Below are 22,301 nucleotides of genomic sequence, written 5' to 3'. Positions count from 1 at the left end.
AGGTTTTGTGTAGGTGTGGTAAGAGTTCAGTTACTTGGGGCACGGTTTTGTGTACTGTGGGTAAGAGTTCAGTTACTTGCGGTACGGTTTTGTGTACTGTGTGTAACAGTTCAGTTACTTGCGGCAAGGTTTTGTGTAGTGTGTGTAAGAGTTCAGTTACTTGCGGTACGGTTTTGTGTACTGTGTGTAACAGTTCAGTTACTTGCGGTACGGTTTTGTGTACTGTGTGTAACAGTTCAGTTACTTGCGGCAAGGTTTTGTGTACTGTGTGTAACAGTTCAGTTACTTGCGGCAAGGTTTTGTGTAGTGTGTGTAAGAGTTCAGTTACTTGGGGCACGGTTTTGTGTACTGTGGGTAAGAGTTCAGTTACTTGCGGTACGGTTTTGTGTACTGTGTGTAACAGTTCAGTTACTTGCGGCAAGGTTTTGTGTAGTGTGTGTAAGAGTTCAGTTACTTGGGGCACGGTTTTGTGTACTGTGGGTAAGAGTTCAGTTACTTGCGGTACGGTTTTGTGTACTGTGTGTAACAGTTCAGTTACTTGCGGCAAGGTTTTGTGTAGTGTGTGTAAGAGTTCAGTTACTTGCGGCACGGTTTTGTGTACCGTGGCTAGGAGTTCAGTTACTTGCGGCACGGTTTTGTGTACCGTGGCTAGGAGTTCAGTTACTTGCGGCACGGTTTTGTGTACCGTGGGTAAGATCTCAGTTATTTGCGGTACGGTTTTGTGTACCGTGGGTAGGAGTTCAGTTACTTGCGGCACGGTTTTGTGTACCGTGGCTAGGAGTTCAGTTACTTGCGGCACGGTTTTGTGTACCGTGGCTAGGAGTTCAGTTACTTGCGGCACGGTTTTGTGTACCGTGGCTAGGAGTTCAGTTACTTGCGGCACGGTTTTGTGTACCGTGGGTAAGAGTTCAGTTACTTGCGGCACGGTTTTGTGTACTGTGGGTAAGAGTTCAGTTACTTGCGGCACGGTTTTGTGTACTGTGGGTAAGAGTTCAGTTACTTGCGGCACGGTTTTGTGTACTGTGGGTAAGAGTTCAGTTACTTGCGGCACGGTTTTGTGTACTGTGGGTAAGAGTTCAGTTACTTGCGGCACGGTTTTGTGTACTGTGGGTAAGAGTTCAGTTACTTGCGGTACGGTTTTGTGTACTGTGGGTAAGAGTTCAGTTACTTGCGGTACGGTTTTGTGTACTGTGGGTAAGAGTTCAGTTACTTGCGGTACGGTTTTGTGTACTGTGTGTGAGAGTTCAGTTACTTGCGGTACGGTTTTGTGTACTGTGGGTAAGAGTTCAGTTACTTGCGGCACGGTTTTGTGTACTGTGGGTGAGAGTTCAGTTACTTGCGGCACGGTTTTGTGTACCGTGGGTGAGAGTTCAGTTACTTGCGGCACGGTTTTGTGTACCGTGGGTGAGAGTTCAGTTACTTGCGGCACGGTTTTGTGTACCGTGGGTGAGAGTTCAGTTACTTGCGGCACGGTTTTGTGTACCGTGGGTGAGAGTTCAGTTACTTGGGGCACGGTTTTGTGTACCGTGGGTGAGAGTTCAGTTACTTGGGGCACGGTTTTGTGTACGTGGGGGAGAGTTCAGTTACTTGGGGCACGGTTTTGTGTACGTGGGTGAGAGTTCAGTTACTTGCGGCACGGTTTTGTGTACCGTGGGTGAGAGTTCAGTTACTTGGGCACGGTTTTGTGTACCGTGGGTAGAGTTCAGTTACTTGCGGCACGGTTTTGTGTACGTGGTGAGAGTTCAGTTACTTGCGGCACGGTTTTGTGTATTGTGGGTGAGAGTTCAGTTACTTGCGGCACGGTTTTGTGTACGTGGGTAGAGTTCAGTTACTTGCGGCACGGTTTTGTGTACTGTGGGTGAGAGTTCAGTTACTTGCGGCACGGTTTTGTGTACCGTGGGTGAGAGTTCAGTTACTTGGGGCACGGTTTTGTGTACCGTGGGTGAGAGTTCAGTTACTTGCGGCACGGTTTTGTGTACCGTGGGTGAGAGTTCAGTTACTTGCGGCACGGTTTTGTGTACCGTGGGTGAGAGTTCAGTTACTTGCGGCACGGTTTTGTGTACCGTGGGTAAGAGTTCAGTTACTTGCGGCACGGTTTTGTGTACCGTGGGTAAGAGTTCAGTTACTTGCGGCACGGTTTTGTGTACCGTGGGTAAGAGTTCAGTTACTTGCGGCACGGTTTTGTGTACCGTGGGTAAGAGTTCAGTTACTTGCGGCACGGTTTTGTGTACCGTGGGTAAGAGTTCAGTTACTTGCGGCACGGTTTTGTGTACCGTGGGTAAGAGTTCAGTTACTTGCGGCACGGTTTTGAGTACTGTGGGTAAGAGTTCAGTTACTTGCGGCACGGTTTTGTGTACAGTTGGTAAGAGTTCAGTTACTTGCGGCACGGTTTTGTGTACCGTGAGTAAGAGTTCAGTTACTTGCGGCACGGTTTTGTTAACCGTGGGTAAGAGTTCAGTTACTTGCGGCACGGTTTTGTGTACGTGGGTAAGAGTTCAGTTACTTGCGGCACGGTTTTGTTTACCGTGGGTAAGAGTTCAGTTACTTGCGGCACGGTTTTGTTTACCGTGGGTAAGAGTTCAGTTACTTGCGGCACGGTTTTGTTTACCGTGGGTAAGAGTTCAGTTACTTGGGGCACGGTTTTGTTTACCGTGGGGTAAGAGTTCAGTTACTTGGGGCACGGTTTTGTTTACGTGGGTAAGAGTTCAGTTACTTGCGGCACGGTTTGTGGTACGTGGGTAAGAGTTCAGTTTCTTGCGGCACGGTTTTGTGTACCGTGGGTAAGAGTTCAGTTACTTGCGGCACGGTTTTGTGTACCGTGGGTAAGAGTTCAGTACCGTGGGTAAGAGTTCAGTTACTTGCGGCACGGTTTTGTTTACCGTGGGTAAGATTTCAGTTACTTGCGGCACGGTTTTTTGTACCGTGGGTAAGAGTTCAGTTACTTGCGGCACGGTTTTGTGTACTATGGGTAAGAGTTCAGTTACTTGGGGCACGGTTTTGTTTACCGTGGGTAAGCGCTCAGTTACTTGCGGCACGGTTTTGTTTACCGTGGGTAAGAGTTCAGTTACTTGCGGCACGGTTTTGTGTACCGTGGGTAAGAGTTCAGTTACTTGCGGCACGGTTTTGTTTACCGTGGGTAAGAGTACAGTTACTTGCGGCACGGTTTTGTGTACTATGGGTAAGATTTCAGTTACTTGTGATACGGTTGTGTGTACCGTTGGTAAGATTTCAGTTACTTGTGATACGGTTGGGTGTACCGTTGGTAAAAGTTTAGTTACTTGCGGCACGGTTTTGTGTACTATGGGTAAGATTTCAGTTACTTGTGTAGTGTGGGTAGATTTCAGTTACTTGTGTAGTGTGGGTAAGATTTCAGTTACTTGTGTACCGTGGGTAAGAGTTCAGTTACTTGTGGTACGGTTGTGCTTATTGTGGGTAAGATTTCAGTTACTTGTTTTACGGTTGTGCTTATTGTGGGTAAGATTTCAGTTACTTGTGGTACGGTTGTGCTTATTGTGGGTAAGATTTCAGTTACTTGTTTTACGGTTGTGTATAGTGTGGGTAAGATTTTAGTTACATGAGGTACAGTTGTGCCTATTGTGGGTAAAATTTCAATTACTTGTGGTACGTTTGTGTGTTGTGTAAGTAAAATTTCAGTTACTTATAGTAAGATTTCAGTTAGTTGCGGCACAGTTGTGCTTAGTGCGGGTTAGGTTTCAGTTACTTGTCAGTGACTTGCAGCATGGTTGTGTCTTACGTGGATAAGATTAAAGTTACTTGCGGTACAGTTGTGCGTAACGTGGGTAAAATTTCAGTTACTTGCGGCACGATTGTAGCAATTGTAGGTAAGATTTTAGTTACTTGCAGTACGATTGTGCCTAGTGTGGGTAAGGCTTCAACTAATCGAGAGACGGTTGTGCCCATTGTTGGTAAGGTTTCAGTTACTCGCCGAACGGCTGTGCCAACTGTGGGTAAGGTTTCAGTGACTCGCTGAACGGTTGTGCCCACTGTTGGTAAGGTTCCAATTACTTAAGGAACGGCTGTGCCCATTTTGGGAAAGGTTTCAACGACTCGCGGAACGGTTGTACCCACTGTGGGTAAGGTTTCGGTGACTCCGGAACGGTTGTGTACATTGTTATGTGTTCGTATACTTACAGTGATTTGCAGATAGTTGTGGTAAGATTCAAGTTACTTGAGGTAAGGTTGGCTATTTCTGTTAATTCATACTTGAGGCCGTAGTGCAATTGTTAGGAAAATTTTTCTTAGGTACATTTGCAACTGTTGGTACTGAATAATGAAGTAGTTTTGCATTGTTTTTTTTAGAAAGCTGTCAATCTCGGAAGTTTAATGCAAGTTTATGTTTAAGGTCCAATACTAGAACTGGCAGCAGGTTTCAATTGATTTGTCTCACTGTAGTACTCAAACATAATAACGTATGGTTAATTGTTATTCTTGATACTAAGTAGGTTTACAGAGTATGTGAAGATCAAGTAATCTGTAATAAAGATATTTTTTTCAAAGACCTGATAATTCAGAATATTCTTTTCATCTAGCTATTCATGTCGGTCAGGATAATAAATTGTTGTCTTTTTCAGAAGTGCTATTGAGATTAATGCAGAGATATTGTTTAAAGGCTTAAGACTGATGCCAGTTTATTTGATATTTGCACTGTACACAAAGTATGTTACTGAATTAACATCAAAAAATTAAAAAACATGTTTAGAAACTGATAGTTTTTGTAACTTGGGTTGTGCGTTATATATACTAGAACATGTTGACCGCTTCAAAGAACACAGTTGTAATAAATGAACGAATTAATTATCACCTATAAACGTGCATTTGACTTGATGATTTTTCACATGATTTACAATACGCCTTTTTTTTTTGCGTCAGCGGGAAGACATTGATCTCGGCTTTAGGACTCGATCACCAGAAAGCCACCTGGCTTCTGGACACGTTTATACACCAATCTAAAATATATATGCATACTTTTGTTTCCATTTTTACTCTTGATTCAAATCGTGCTGTTAACTGTCAATACTCTAAAGTCCTTTCGACTGTAAAACAAATATTAAAGAAGCTACATGTTGAAAATATCAATCACATTTGGAGAGTCCTCGGACCTTTAGGCAAGTACCAAATTGAATGTAAACATCTGCTGGCGGACTTGTTTATTTTAAGTTCTAAAAAAATCATCAACCATCTGTTGTGTTTATAGACAAGTAGCTATTGCTCAAACAATATGTAAAATACGACGGCTCAAGCACATCAATAACAGGAACTACACTCACTTGTTTTTTATTAAAATTGTGAGTACTTTGATTCAGCGCTGCTATATATTCTGGATCTTTGGGATCATAGAGTACATTAAATTCAACTACTAATCCGGTGCTAGGGGACGTGAGTGGTGTTGCACATTTCGTTACATCTAATAAACAGATTCAAACCTGCTGTTATTTTGCTTAGAAAAAGTTAGTTGTGTTCTATTCTTCCAAGGCATCTCCTTGTATCTTCTTATGTAGAAATAACGCATGTTTTTTCGTGTTATAACATCTGCAGAATCCCAAGAGATGTGGATTCTGGAGATGTTACAACACAAAATAAACATGCGTTAACGCTATTCTAGCATGAAACGCGTAAAAAGCTAATAAACGAATAAATCATCTCTCAACGTCATTGAAATTCCATGAAACGCGCGGGAACGTCTATATTGTTTTTTTCACGTTGACGTCATTTCCTTTTGAATTAACCGTTTTGTGGCAGTAATGCGTTTACGCTTTGTCACGGAATGCGCATATATATAAAGGTGTTTTAACAGCACGTGAGCGCGAGAATCTCTCTGTTAACACACGTTTTCTCTCCTGTTAAACCAACCCGAAAAGTGACAAAAACATCAGTTTTATGCTAGAATAGATTTTATTGGCACGCCATCAACCGAATTTAACCACACTTGCTTTCATTTCTAAGTAACTGATTGATTTTCAAGCAAGAACTGATTTTCAACATTTGTTGTGGCGCATATTTGTTACGTTCATTTCATAGTGATTTTCAAAAACAATATATTTTCTACAGTTCAATTAAACCAGCATCATACTACCATTTCAAAATAACGGGCCGTTTGCTTGATTTGTAATGAACTGGTTTGAAGGAGAAATTTTTTTTTTTTTTTTTTTTTTTTTTTTTTTTGTATAACAGAAACATTTACGAAGCATTGAAAAACTAATACAACGTAGGTTTCCATGAAAACTCTAACAGCTGCAGCTTTTTTTTCTTTTTTCTATCATATGGCCAAATAAGAAGTGCATCACAAATATTACCAATTTTCATTGGGTAAAACGGTTAAAATACTTAATTATATTCGCAGCATTGATAAATAAATTATCTTTATCGAAGTAAAGTGACTAGTGTAGTGTTCTTGAAGTTCTGAGTTATGAAAGAATTATTCAGTCTGAATAAACAAAATTATTTGCCTTTGTTTATTTTTAATCAATTTCTTTTTTCTTTTCTTTTCCACTTTGGTCTACATGAACATTTTTGCCAATCTTCATTTCGAACTTATTTCCGCGGTACCATTCTGCCAGCTCTTCCATTGTCTGCGGAAGTTCCACACCGTTGGTTTCCGGCACAAAAGCAAGCAGGACAACAGTTACTATGCACATCACAGCGTAGATACAAGCTGGTAACCATTTAATCGAATGAGACTGTAAATGAAATACAAATGCTATCAATATCATTCTATCATAAAGTGTAAAATCTTCAGGAGAGTGTATTTGGGTGATAGATAAAATATAATTTTCAAGCACCATAAGCTAACTATCTAAAGGTAGCCATCAAGTCGGTGGTTCTACCAAGACGCCCGCCATTACCTTAAACTATACTCAACCATGGAAACAGTTTGCACAGTACTTGATGTTTAATTATGCAACACTTTGCTATGCCATGTAGATGTATTTTTTTTACTTTAAAATGTACTGAAAATAGGCTTGAAACAATTATATGATAAAGGTGTTGAAATACGTAATTCGTGCCGGGACTTATGGGGCCTTACATTGTCCCCCTGTCATTTTGTAGTACAGTTGTATCATTGTGTTATCATAGCTCATGTGAAAAAAGTAGGTCAATCATGTCAGTAGGATGAACTATTTAATTAGTAGGTCTTCAAGTGAATTGGTGACGACGTACACACACTGCGTTAGAAGAGTGATCGCATGAAAATGACACGATCTCTAGTCTGGATTGTTAGTCCTTATTCAGATCGTATGTTTTGTTTAAAATGTGATATCCCTTTTCTTCTCAAACCTAAACTGAGGAGATAGTAAAATCAAACACATAGAAATTTAGAAAACTGCTTTTAGTAGGGGAAAAAAATCGATTATCTAGCCGGTAACCAGGCTATTGTATACAGTTCTGATTTAGCCATGCGGGCATAATAACTTTTCTGGTCAATGACAGTTTCGCGACTTGCAGGGCAAATTACTGTTTTGCTGTTTCGCGACTTGCAGGTCAAATGGTCGTTAAACAATTTGCTGGTCAAATGACCGTTTCGCGACTTGCAGGTCAAATGACTGTTTCGCGACTTGCAGGTCATTGACCGTTTTTAATATAGTGGACCCATAATGAAAGTCAGCAGTTCCCATGTTGTTACATATTTACGTCAGGCAATTCGGCATTCTTCGATCGTAAGAAAACGTGCTTATGGTTTTCCTTAAAAACCAGAGAATGCCGTATTACGGAGAACACGTGATTGTCTGATTTCATTATGGATCCACTACCTTAAGAACACATTCATCTAGAGAGTTCTTGTCACGATAATTTTGAAATTTCCCAAGTTGGTTAATCACAACTGTTACACAAATTTAGAAGTTATATAGCTAGAGTATATAAGCGTATATTTTCTTTGTAAAGCGGACCGTTCACGCATTTTAGGCGATTTCATCTCTCTCAAAACTCAATGAAATTTCGATACTTTGAACTGTGGTCCAGTAGCTGTAAGATTTAACATGCTCAGACGATGTGTGTGTTGTTATTTGCTCTCCTCTTTTGGTTGTCAATAACTTGCTAAAAACAAGACATTAATATATCGCAAAAACCAAAGAGTACTGGTTAGTTAACTGGCTGCATTTATGTAACTGAAAACCCGTTGAAAATTGCCTTAGATTTTCAACCAAACGAACATTTAGCGGAAAGGAAACCATGTTTTCAAAATGTATAGCATTAAAGGAACTTACTATGTTTCTTGAAAATGGAGCAATCATGGCCCCAATTTTGCCCATGATGGAAGCGACACCAAGACCGGTGGTTCTAGAAAAGAGTTAAGTACATTTCATAAACAACCTGTCTGTGGTTTATAGACCATATACTTTCTGTGTGTTTTATCACGCTTTCTCAAGAAATGTGGTCATGAAATTTGTCAATTCTTGTCAATGTAAAAGCCGTCCTTTTTGTTGAGTTAAAGCAAACAGGCGTTGTGTTAGTAATTAACATACTAGTAAGTAGAATATAAATTATGAGACCAAAATAGTTGTGCAGAATACTGTTGTGTTTCAGTTGTTCATACCAATGTCAAGTACCAAGTATCAAGTCTCCTTTACCATTCATCGAAGGATACAAGCAATGGTTTGGTCAAACAGAAGTTTCATATATAAGCATGAAATGTACAAAAGCTGGTTAAAGTAGATGGGGAGTCATCATTGGCATCGCTGACTAAAAATCAACTTTCCCTCGCCGATGTGGGTTCGAAACATCGATTAGAGTGTAGAATTCTTTATGTGAGGATATCATCCAGCTGGCTTACAGACTGAGCACTTGGGTTTCCTACACCAAGAAAAGCCAGCATATGACATTTGATTGTGTCGATGTGACGTTAATTCAAAGAAAGAAGTCCGGCCTATGTACCTAACGTTAGTAGGATAGAGTTCTGGTGTCATTAGATACACTGTACTAAATGCTCCAGTAATACCCATCTTTCCTATAAGGGTGAAGGCCGTTCCAGTAGCTAACAAGCTGGCGCTGTTTCCTGAAACAAAGTTCAAGAACTTCGTGAATTGCAATTATTTTAAATTTTCGTTTGACTTTGGAATTCCAGCACTGAGCACTGAATCAACAGCATCGCCATTTGTGAAGGGTAGCGACAATTGTCGTTACGTGTGAGTATTGTTAGTAGGGTGGTGAATTGTGTTCCGTCTTGTCGCCGTAGATTCGAATACATTTTGCTCCGGTTTAAATAAACAAAAGAATTTAATCCAGTAATTGATGGTCAAGTGTCAATGTATGCTACATTTTTTATCTACCACATATAAACAAGTCATTGAAATATAGTAAATCTTTAAATATGTTAAACGTTATAGTTTCTATTTTGGACACAACACAATGTATGTAAAGCTAAAAGGTTTTGTAGAGTCATTGAAGGCATGAATACCAGATGCAGTGTACACCAAAGGTCGTTGGTTCGAGCCCCATTTGGGTTTGGAGCACACGTTCTCATCTGAAACCAGTACTGATTTGGTCCAGGACGGAGACTCCAGAGTGATTCAAGTAAACTTACAACATACAAGACGATATTTACAACTTATAAAAAACGTATATACAAAATGCAAATTAAATAAAGTTCACCTTGGAACGATAAATGAACTTTGTAAAAGGAACTGGTGATTTAAATGAGTTTGGGGCATGCCAACTTCGCACTTGCCCTAAATTAAAAATAAGACGAGATGTATTTTACCTGCAGTGTATGTTAACGCTGTAGCAACAACAAGAGCGACTGCTGCCACAAAGTGACAAATCAGACATGTCCATTTTCTTCCGATCCTGAATAGATATAAACACCATGCAATGCGTCTTTTGACTATGTGTATAACGAATTGTCTTAAAGCATGGATAGATTTATAGAAAATTTAATAAGTTTAATCATCTTTAATCTTGTATTTACTAGCAAAATCATTCTGTTTCCGAGTTTTATAACATAGTTCCACTTAAGCCGGAAGGGTCTTATGGGTGTTGTATGGTTAAATACAGAATTAGAGAGTGCTATTGTCCAGCTTTGCACCGTCCTATAGGCTTTAAAAGTATCATCTGATAGAATTACTTTGCACTCTTCCACTGGTACGTTTACAATTAGGCTGTACGTTTAAGCGTATATTAATATGAGAAAAAGAAAGTGTTACAAAAGAGAAAATACAAAACCTTGCAAGGCAGATGAATTCAAAGAGACAAGCTGGGTACTCGATCACTGCACTGAGGAAGAAGTTGAGATATCTGTCTCCATACAGGTCGGATGATATCATGAATAAGCCGTAATACACAAGACTGTCACACACCCTACAAATATGAAAGCTTTTCTTAAATAATTCTGGATAAACATGTTGATAAAAAGGTAGCAATAATTAGGTAAATAAACATTTAGTCCGCTAAAATTTTAAAATGAACTGGTCCATCATTCAATAAGTATAATACCATTTATCAAATGTTCAAGGCGTTTGCGTTAGAATTGGTATGGAAAGTATTCAAATACTTGTCTTTATCTTGAAGAAACATACACTATTCATTATAGCTAACTGATTTACACATTCTAGACCTTTTTTTAAAAGTTTATCTACAGTTTTACCCAAACAGCATGTCTCAGTCCATGTATAAAACTCGTTAACTAGTTTAAAATGAACAACCAAAGTGCTTACCATATGTACCATATTATCAAGGATATTTTTAGAACAGATATGTTCTTCATAATATCAAGCAGGTTGTAACTTTGAGCTTCAATTTTCAAATCTATGTTCCCGTTTTCTACAGCGCCATTTTTATCTATATCTTCACTTCCGGTAGTGTAATATGTATCAGTTATCATTTGATCCGCTTCAGTTGCATCACCTTCTGGAGAATCGCTTTCTATATGACCAAGTCCTACTGCTGATAACACCTCTTCGTAGCTTTTATTATTCAATTTGCAAGCCTTCTTTATTAATTCTTTAGCTTTTTCAACTTTTCCGTTGGCAAGAACCCATCGTAAAGACTCATCCGTGATCCTGATATGAAATATATCGATGATTACGGGGAATTAATTTAATTTGTACCACGAAACTAACAAGAGTTTTGCAGCGGAAGTATTGCGTGAAGGAATGGGTGCATATGTCTGTATATAAATGATCTTTAACGCGACGACATATATGAAACTGGCGTCATGAAATACGTCAATCACCTATATGTAAAATATCGACGTTCTTGGTTCCATTGTTTTACAATGGAGTATTGAATAAAAATGGTTTATAATAACAGTTTATATTCGGCTAGAGTAGATTTTGCAGTCCTGGATCTCACGCTTGCACTGAATATGATCCGGCCTGGCAAATTTCACGAAAGTCGAATGCATCAAATTTAATGTACATCAAGGTAGCTACAATACTTTTAGAAAAATATGACCGAAATCTCATTCGAAACGGGGCAGTGTTGTGAACTCATAGAACGTTGAAACGTCATCACACGTCATTTCTGACGTTAAATTTTACATCACATCTAAAACAAGTAGTTCCACGTATTATCGCATGTGAAATACTGCTGTATATTTGACAGAAAATAATTAGGTACAAAGTAACAATTAATGTACTAGAAATCGAAGGTTAAAATGCTAATGCCTTACATGAAATTCCAAGGTTATGATTTTGTATTTAGAGAAATAGTAATAAAAACAACTATAAATAAGGGCGCATAGTTAAAAAACAGCAACAACAACAAAGAAAAACACATATAAATGAATGTTTGAACCGACGTTTGGTTATGCATGCAGCCGTACACTGAGATGTTTAAAGCAGACGCAATCAACAAAATGAATTGAATAAATAAATAAAAAAAATATTTTTTTAAAAATGAAAAGAAAAAAATCAAACACCGTGCAAAAACATTAGAACTGAATAATTCATTTAGAGGAAACACAAAAAGCCCGTCTGTCTCAGTGATGTTTAACAAAATAGTTTAATGTAGTGGACCCGTATTGACATTCATCAATTTCAGAGTGATTACGTATTATCGTCAGGCAGTTCGGCATTCTTCGGACGTTACCATAGCTCAACGTTCCGATGTCTTTCCGTAAAAACCGAACAATGCCGAAATCGCATACGGAGAACACCTGACTTGCCGCCCGTCATTTCGGGTCCTCTACCTTAAATAAATAATCAAAGGTAACAAACCACCACTGAAATAATGAAGTTGCACTCATTAAAGCATAGGCAATCTGCAGATATCGCCATGGTACTTTCCTCAGTGCGTAGGCAATTGGAGCCATTAAGACTATACCACTGGTCCATATAAACAATGCAAATACCTCAGAGTAATGACGAATTTCTGCCGGCAAATTTTCTAGAGACAGTGACGTTCCAGCTAGCAATCCCTAAAATAATTAAAGGTAGGCCTGTATGTTACGTTCCAGTTCTTATATACTTTTTAACGTATGCAGAAATTAGTCGTGGTACATTTCACATTTGCTTAAATTCCGGTTTCTGATTGATTTTACTCTAGATTATCAGAGAAATGGCGTAAGAGATGGAACTTTACAATAATTGTATTATTTTAAACCGGATGATGTTACAACATTTGTCAGAGAAATGGCATCAAGAAATGGAACTTCACAATTATTATTACTGTTTTGAAATAGATGGCGTTACTTCATTGCTATACAAACCTGTGTAAGAAACCCAGTAAGTATTCTTAACACAACAAACACAACATAGTTCGCACTGAAAGCTGTACCAAGCACTGTTCCAAATACGGCGATATGACTCAAAACTAACACCGGCTTTCTTCCTACACGATCTGTAAAAAATATCTTAATCAAATCCATGTCTATATTCATTTCAATTGGTCTACAAACAGTCACGTGATTTGTGATATATGCTGGAATGCGGAACCAAAGCACATATTGACCTTCATGAGTAAAGTCAAAATGCAGTGACTTCTCAAATTGTGACGTTGATAGTTCGTCTTTGTATCCTTTAGTATATTTCTTAATTCAGATAAAAATATATGACAGTTGCTGCATAAGATTAAATTCAGCCAGAAATCTTACGCTGTTCTGCGCTTTGCAACGTCATTCTGTTTACGAACGTTTTTCCGAGCTTTGTATATAAATACGCTGATGTAAGAAAATAGTGCCATGAAGAAATGCATTTGCTTTGCTTTTTAACAATATTATTGCTTGAACACAACATGAAAGAAAATAATCTGTCTCAATACTCTACCAGTACTTGTTTTGTTATTATTATTATTAATTTATTTTTTTTGGTTTTAACGTCACGCCGACACAAGTATATGTTATATAGCGACTTTCCAGCTTAAGATGGTAGAGGAAGACCTGCGGGCTAGCTAGAGTTGCATATTTAAACCAGCGTTTTAGAAATAGTGCAATTTCCAGTCCATTACCTACCAGAAATCGTTGGAAAGATAAAGTTGCCAATCATCATGCCTATGAACATCAACGTCTGTGTTAGCTCGGCGAGTTCTGCGTTTTCACAAACGAAATCCCACTGTGAAATACAGAAAGTTTCACAAATCAACAATCAAGTAAGAGTCAAACAATACGCATAATGTATTAGAAAAGAACAGGCGAATTGGGATTTCGGTCGCTTGCCTAACTTAGATTTTAAAAAATGGGAGATACTGTAGTAGAAAAAATTTATTGCAAAATCTTAACTACTTTGCTACACAGTCAGTCTTTCCAGAAAAAAAACTACCTCTATTACTATACTTACTTTAAAAGACCACCTGTTCAGTTCCAATTGTATCTCTATAGAACAAATTACTTGCAAGAGACCATCAGTGTTCGGTGTTAAAAGAGTATTTTCAGTCCATTCCATTGGGTGGTTTCTTAATGCCAGTTTCACTGTACATACCTCTGTGACGAATGACTGATCCACAGAAATATCGTATTCCCAGCCGTTAATACACGACGCCGACGACTTAACCATACCGTTGGACGTGTTCTCATATGTAATTATTTCACATTCTTTATACACCTTCTCCTCATTTGTGATGTTTGTCACAAGAGTGTCATTAGAAGAAGCCTTACAGTGAAAACTAGGTCGGTATCCTAGAAAAGTCAAGCAACAATGTGGTTTATTTACTGCGCGTTGGCGTAGGAATAGGTGGCAGCTAACAACGGCACCGAATAAAGTATTTTTTTCACTTTGTTACATACATGCAATTACCAATTAATGTAGAAGCCATTTGTCAATAAAGTTTGGATACTGCTTAATGTAAGGTCTTTATATACTAATAAACTATATATACATACTACTACATTACTTTATGCAGGAAACACATTCTTAATCATATTTGTTTTGGAATTTAAATTGCTGGTGTGTTGCAGCCTTTAATCATAATTGTAGTCTTCTTTGACATAATCTGGTCCGCCTGGCAAGCTCAGTAGATAGGGCACAGTACAATGACTTAAGAGGATGCAAGTTCGATCCACAGTCGCGATGTATGTTGGTCGAGCTGAGCTGAAAGAAATAAATATGTCTAAAATCATTAATCATCTACTTGTGTATCATGTTTTGAAAATGTCAGTTACTTGTGGAGAACACGTAAAAACTAGTACAGACTCAAGAAAATTTGGCTAGGATTACCCGCCCTTGTTGCAAAACAAAAATGTTGGAACCGACTGAATTAAACACGAACATCTCTGACACGATATATCCGTCAGTGAATATACAAAAGTGGCAAAATGAAATAGTATGAGAACATTAAATTTTGTAAGCGTTTATGTATTTTATTACAGCATTTATTCGTGTTTTCTTTTGGGTTTTGAAAAGAATACATTTAAATTCACGCCTGCAATGCACAGACATAGTTAACGTGGGTTTCTTCTTCTTTCACTTACCTATAAACACGATAGTAAGTTGATGTATCGCCCATGAAACCAGTATAAACAGGAACGATAACAAATATTTACACTGATATTTTCCTAGAGGTCCGAGTGCTCTCCAAATATCATCAACATCTATGTCCTCAACGCGCAATTTCTTCATTATTGTTTAGAAAATTGTTAATTTTTGATAAAATATAAAAGTACAACACAAGTCACAACATTTAGTATGCTAAAAGGAACATACTTTACTTATGGGTATAGTTTTAATAGAACAAGATACAATGTGTCAATCAAACTGTGTGTGTTTAGAATTTAAAGAACAGTAAATGAATGCATACTCACGAAGCCTTTAATATTCATATCATATTTTTAGGTCGCACCTTTTTTCCATCCATTCATGTTTAGTTCATGGTATAATAATAATCATTTAATAATGTATACTCATTCAATCTATTGTTTTGTACGGTATCCGTAAAGTGACATATGTGAAACTTTTTTATTTCGTTTTTACGAAATGTTATTACGTAAAAAAGAAATGTTATTTCGTAAAAACGAAATAAAAAAGTTTCACTTGCCACTTTTCGGGCACCATAGTTTTTCACACCAAAACTGATACAGATTTTTTATTAGCAGCTGTGGAGAATCACATGATCAAAACAATCTCTAAATCAAAATAAATTTTTGAATAATTTGAGAAAACATTGAGCAAGTTCTGCTGTAAATTTAAAATACAAGTGCCTGATATTTACTCAGCCAACCTCGGTAACTCTCGGTGAATAAATTAATCGGTAACCCTCGGAATTAATTAATTGTATTTCCATGTATTAAACAACATTGAACTATTCTAAAGATTTTAAAATTGGTCGATAAAGGTTGCATGTCTACCTTGCATATACTTTTAAAGGTATTATACAATCCGTCATTATGTGACCTTTTCTCGGGAAACACCTGAATTTTAATCTCAAACAGTCTAACTTACTTATGGGCGTTTGTGAAATCCCTCCCAGGGTCATGCGAACGACGCGTCAAATAATTCTGGTGAGCAATTGTGCCATGTGCCTTCAATATCTCTCGATGTATGACAAAGTTAGAGTTGTATTGAACTCTCTCACTCGTGTTCCAATGGTCCTATTTGACTGAATCTAGGGCCATTATATTTTCTATGTCAAAAGCTAAGCTACTAAGTTCCATAATGACTCTTTTTGAAATATTCTTTTTCTTTTTTGGGAAATCATGAGATTATTACTAATACCGTTTTGCGTTGGATGTGTACATTTTTGTACATATCCAACGCATTTTGGTTCTACGTTTTTGTAACTTACCAAATTGCGTCGAGTGTAACGCATTTTGAACTCGGCCGAATTTTGGTAGTGACTACCAAAATGCTTTGCTACCATTTTGAGGTGCATCTATGCTTTAACTAATGTAGAGATAACAACTCTTACCTTTTTTACTTTTAGGTTTTGGATTTGTTTTGATGTTTTGTTTTCCGACGGTTTTCTAAATTTTGGGAAATTATGCGTAGTTAAAAGTAAATTTATTTTGTCCCGTTCAAGCCAGATTGTTAGTAAAACGCTTTTATGTTGTACGTGTATACATATCACAAGTGCACATTTATTGCAGATTTGTGTGCAACTGCACCGGAGAATATCATGGTCCCGTCTGTAATGAAAACATTGACTTTTGCTTAAGGAATTCTTGCTTTCACGACAGCTTGATCAGTTTTGTTGGCGGATATACGCGCCTTTGTTACGGAATACATTTTTCTTTGTAAGCTACTATCGCCCATTCTCTAGTTATCAAAGGGTGATGTTAGAATGGCAGGACGTCAACGTTAGAAAGTGCTGACGTTCCGGTCACTTGGAGCCATTATGGTTTTTGGTGCTTGAGGCACATTATGTCATTATAGATTTGTCCACAGGAGCTGTTTTTGTCCATTTTTATTGTACTATGATTCTTATTATCCTCTGTTTCAGAGATTGTCAGGAGCTATAATACTGAACTAGATATTAATAACTGTAGCAGACGTTACGTTAGATCGGAACGATACGTTTCCCGCCCTTTCTTGGCTGGTGCAGACGACAGCTTACGTACAGGCGTGTGCCTCGACCTGGAGCCAGTTATTTTTTATAATCACATCTGCATGATTAATTTTGTTTTTTACATTTCTCCAGTATTAGGAGACACCTGTCGCTAGCCTTATAGTCAAACTGCAAAGATTTATTTTGGATGGGCTGTCAACGAAGCCTTGCGGATTTTACGACAATGATTAAATGGCTCCCGGCAGATATACTGACGTGTACACTAACACTAACTACTGTCTGCACCATATACTAAATGTTGGAAAATCTAACGTAATGTCTGTACATAACGATCGTTTGTATCCGGCTGAGTATATAACTTATGATGACAATCTTAAAAGCAGACATGTGATTTATTTGTATTGTTGTTCCTATCACTGATTAAGTCCAACATATTCAAATAAACTGAGTGATAAAACAAGGGCTAATCCTTAAGCAGAAACTTTTATAACTAAAAAGAATTTTTTAACAATTGTGACCCTTATCCTATTCATACTAGGACCGGCTATTTACTTTTCCGTTTAATCGCTTGAAAGTACGTTTTGATGAACAATAGGACGTAACGTCAGATGAGGTACATATGATAGCCTCACAAGTTTCCTGGATTAAATTTTGATTACCTGAACAGTTGCATTTATAGGTCTGTAACATAATTGTACTATATTATTGATAACACAAGGCATAAACACGATATGATTTTTGTACATTCGTACTGCTAACCTCGACATCACGACAAAACGATGTTATTGTGCGATATTAATGTGATATTGTCGATTGCGACAACACAACACAATGCGATATTAATTTGATATTGCCGACCGCGACATCAAGATTACATGATGCGATAGCAGGACAACACAATGCGATAACAGCACAACACGATGCGATAGCTCAAAAACAAGCTGTGTCAGTGCAAAAATACGATACGTTCATGTGATAAATATGTTATGCTGTCGCACTGTGATGCCGCGTTATCGCGCTGTCGCATTGTGTTGCACTGTTATCGTAATGTCGCGTGGTGTAACAGTGCCTTTGCATTGTGTTGCAGTGTTATAGTGCTGTCGCATTGTGTTTCCGTGTTATCGTGCTGTCGCATGGTGTGACATTATTTTCGCATTGTGTATGCCGTATTGTCGTGCTGCACGGCAGCCGAATGGTGTAACAGTGCTGTTCCATTGTGTTGCCATGTGATCGTGCTGTCGCATTGTGTTTCCGTATTATCGTGCTGCCGCATGGAGTTACAGTATTTTCGCATTGTTTATGTCGTGTTGTCGTGCTGTCACATGGTGTAACTCAATATCAAGACAACAAGAGGTTATTGTGCGATATTAATGTTGCATTGTCGATTGCGACCAAACGACAATGCGATATTGATTTGATAGCTGACCGCGACATCATAATAACATGATGCGATAACAGGACAACACAATGCGATAACAGCACAACACGTACGATACCTCGAAAACAAGCTGCGTCAGTGCAAAATACTACACGTTCATGTAATAAATATCTCGTGCTGTCGCACTGTGTTGCACTGTTATCGTGATATCGCGTGGTGTAACAGTGCCTTCGCATTGTGTTGCAGTGTTATAGCGCTGTCGCATTGTGTTTCCGTGTTGTCGTGCTGTCGCATGGTTGTGACAGTATTTTCGCATTGTATGCGTATGTCGTGCTGCACGGCAGCCGAATGGTGTAACAGTGCTGTTCCATTGTGTTGCCATGTGATCGTGCTGTCGCATTGTGTTTCCGTATTATCGTGCTGTCGCATGGAGTTACAGTATTTTCGCATTGTTTATGTCGTGTTGTCGTGCTGTCACATGGTGTAACTCAATATCAAGACAACATGAGGTTATTGGCGATATTAATGTTGCATTGTCGATTGCGACCAAACGACAATGCGATATTGATTTGATAGCTGACCGCGACATCATTTATAACATGATGCGATAACAGGACAACACATGCGATAACAGCACATACGATGCGATACCTCGAAACAAGCTGCGTCAGTGCAATATTACTACACGTTCATGTAATAAATATTCGTGCTGTCGCATGTGTTGCACTGTTATCGTGATATCGCGTTGGTGTAACAGTGCCTTCGCATTGTGTTGCAGTGTTATAGCGCTGTCGCATTGTGTTTCCGTGTTGTCGTGCTGTCGCATGTTGTGACAGTATTTTCGCATTGTGTATGTCGTGCTGCACGGCAGCCGAATGGTGTAACAGTGCTGTTCCATTGTGTTGCCATGTGATCGTGCTGTCGCATTGTGTTTCCGTATTATCGTGCTGTCGCATGGAGTTACAGTATTTCGCATTGTTTATGTCTGTTGTCGTGCTGTCACATGGTGTAATCAATATCTGACAACAAGAGTATTGTGCGTATTAATGTGCTTGTCGATTGGACAAACGCAATGCGATATTGATTTGATAGCTGACCGCGACATCATAATAACATGATGCGATAACAGGACAACACAATGCGATAACAGCACAACACGTACGATACCTCGAAAACAAGCTGCGTCAGTGCAAAATACTACACGTTCATGTAATAAATATGTAGTGCTGTCGCATTGTGTTGCACTGTTATCGTGATATCGCGTGGTGTAACAGTGCCTTCGCATTGTGTTGCAGTGTTATAGCGCTGTCGCATTGTGTTTCCGTGTTGTCGTGCTGTCGCATGTTGTGACAGTATTTTCGCATTGTGTATGTCGTGCTGCACGGCAGCCGAATGGTGTAACAGTGCTGTTGCACTGTGTTGCCATGTGATCGTGCCGTCGCATTGTGTTTCCGTATTATCGTGCTGTCGCATGGAGAAACAATATTTCCGCATTGTTTATGTCATGTTGTCGTGCTGTCACATGGTGTAATTGTACTGTCGAAATATGTTGCCGTGTTATCGTGCTGACGCATAATGTAACAGTTCTGTCGCATTGTGTTGTCGTGTTATCGTGCTGCCGTTGTCGTGTTATCGTGCTATCAAATTGTGTTTCCTTGTTATCGTGCTGTCGCATTGTGTTGCCGTATTGTCATCTGTCGCATTGTGTTACCGTATATTATCGTACTTTCGCATGGTGTTGAGGTGTTATCGTGCTATCGCATTGTGTTGTCGTGTAATCGTACTATCGAATTGTGTTTCCGTGTGATCATGCTGTCGCATTGCGTTGCCGTGTTATCGTGCTGTCGCACTGTGTTGCCGTGTGATCATGCTGTCGCATTGGGTTTCCGTAATATTGTGCTGTCGCATTGTGTTGCCATGTTATTGTGCTTTCGCATTTTGTTTCCGTGTTATAGTGCTGTCGCATTGAGTTTCCGTGTTATCGTGCTTTTGCATTGTGTTTCCGTGTTATAGTGCTGTCACATTGTGTTGCCGTGTTATCATGCTTTTGCATTGTGTTGCCGTGTTATAGTGCTGTCACATTGTATTGCCGTGTTATCGTGCTTTCGCATTGTGTTTCCGTGTTATAGTGCTGTCACATTGTGTTGCCGTGTTATCGTGCTTTCGCATTGTGTGTCCGTGTTATAGTGCTGTCACATTGTGTTGCCGTGTTATCGTGCTTTCGCATTGTGTGTCCGTGTTATAGTGCTGTCACATTGTGTTGCCGTGTTATCGTGCTTTCGCATTGTGTGTCCGTGTTATAGTGCTGTCACATTGTGTTGCCGTGTTATCGTGCTTTTGCATTGTGTTTCCGTGTTATAGTGCTGTCACATTGTGTTGCCGTGTTATCGTGCTTTTGCATTGTGTTTCCGTGTTATAGTGCTGTCACATTGTGTTGCCGTGTTATCGTGCTTTTGCATTGTGTTTCCGTGTTATAGTGCTGTCACATTGTGTGGCCGTGTTATCGTGCTTTTGCATTGTGTTTCCGTGTTATAGTGCTGTCGCATTGTGTGGCCGTGTTAGCGTGCTTTTGCACTGTATTTCCGTGTGATCGTGCTTTCGCATTGAGTGTCGGTGTTATCGTGCTATCGCATGGTGTAACAGTACTGTCGCATTGTGTTGTCGTGTTATCATTTTATTATACTTAAGATATACTATATAGCAGAACCATGTTTTAACATATTGCAACAGTAGGATGAGGTTTTACACTTCCGCAAAGAAGTATACAATAAAATTTATAGCCCTTTGACTTCCGGAATAATTCACGAGACGGTAGCCAGAGTGAATCATACTTGCGGCGTATAACCGATTCGTATTGTTGTTATATATGTTAAAACATTGATCTGTTCTCTTTCATTTCGATTTTAATATGTTTTTTTTTTTATGTAATTAAGTTAGATAAATAGGGAACACTTTTTCATGGCACATGTATAGCGCAAAATATGGTAGGTCGATGAATTGTTTTTGTCTAAAACCTGAAGACCAAGAGCTCAAACATCTGGCATATAACATTATCTAAAGGACGTTTTCTAAGAAATCAAATGCCATTTTAATCAGGCGAGCATTATAGCGCCAGCGTGAACATCTTGTTTGTTTGAATGAATTCGGATAATGACTACTTAACGACGCTAGATAAGAAAAGTTTAAGCTCTAGGTCGTGCAGCTTCAGAAAAGATTTTTTTAAAGTTTTCCCTGCATATGAATTAAACCAAGAGCGGGGCCACTTTTTTTTGTCCCAGGTGTATGTTTTAACAAACTAGGTAGATGACCACTAAACTAAGCTAGATCACCAATATCTAAGCTTTAGGTTTTCAGTTTTTACACATGACAATTTTCAACACTGTTCTTAAGAGGAGACGTCTATCACTGTATGTTTATTGTCCGTACTGGATATGACAAATGATCAACCCGATAATTTATTTATTTATTTAATTGGGTTTTACGACGCACCAACACAGTATAGGTTATATGGCGCCAAACAGGACTGCAAATTTTGGTTCCACATCTCATTTACGATCAACCCGATAAAGCCATGGAACGTGTTTAGTAATAACCCAAGTAATCTTTCAATTATTTCTATATTGTTAGGCATTGAATACAGTACTCACATAATTTTGATACATCCTTTTACAAATATATGCCAGACATAAAAATATTCATAACAAGAGTGCCAAAATGTCACAATATACATCCGTCAAAGCAGATTTCTTTGCACTAAAATTGTATTTTCATATGGAATTTTTTGGCCAATTATAAAAAAGTTGACACTGTCATTCTTGAATTTAACATTTCACCTTTGTGTCCTTGACATTTGATCTAGGGACCTGGTTCTTGCGCATGACACTCCGTCTCATAATGGTGAACATTTGTGCTAAGTTACATCAAAATCCCTTATTACATGAAGAAGAAATGTGTTACGGCCTGCTTCAAGCCGGTAGAGGTATAATTGCCCTTCTCACCCTCATTGATGGAAATGACCCCAGCCTGATAACGT

General features: G+C 38.7%; 1 protein-coding gene across 1 annotated transcript; it reads right to left on the bottom strand.

The window, feature by feature from the left end:
- Positions 1–6,194: 6,194 nt before the first annotated feature.
- On the bottom strand, positions 6,195–15,952 carry LOC128549175 (solute carrier family 22 member 7-like). Its single transcript, XM_053525667.1, has 11 exons — positions 14,861–15,952; positions 13,872–14,068; positions 13,406–13,505; positions 12,665–12,795; positions 12,174–12,373; positions 10,671–11,015; positions 10,180–10,314; positions 9,719–9,804; positions 8,893–9,013; positions 8,226–8,298; positions 6,195–6,698 (listed from the first exon to the last, which is right to left on the bottom strand). The coding sequence occupies exons 1-11, from the start codon at positions 15,006–15,008 to the stop codon at positions 6,480–6,482; spliced, it is 1,755 nt and encodes a 584-aa protein (XP_053381642.1). The 5' UTR covers positions 15,009–15,952; the 3' UTR covers positions 6,195–6,479.
- Positions 15,953–22,301: the final 6,349 nt, after the last annotated feature.

The sequence above is a fragment of the Mercenaria mercenaria genome, chromosome 15, assembly GCF_021730395.1.
Source record: "Mercenaria mercenaria strain notata chromosome 15, MADL_Memer_1, whole genome shotgun sequence".
Taxonomy (NCBI): Eukaryota; Metazoa; Mollusca; class Bivalvia; order Venerida; family Veneridae; genus Mercenaria; species Mercenaria mercenaria.
Note: the sequence above shows the minus strand (reverse complement) of the source record. Positions and strands in the feature narration are given on the sequence as shown.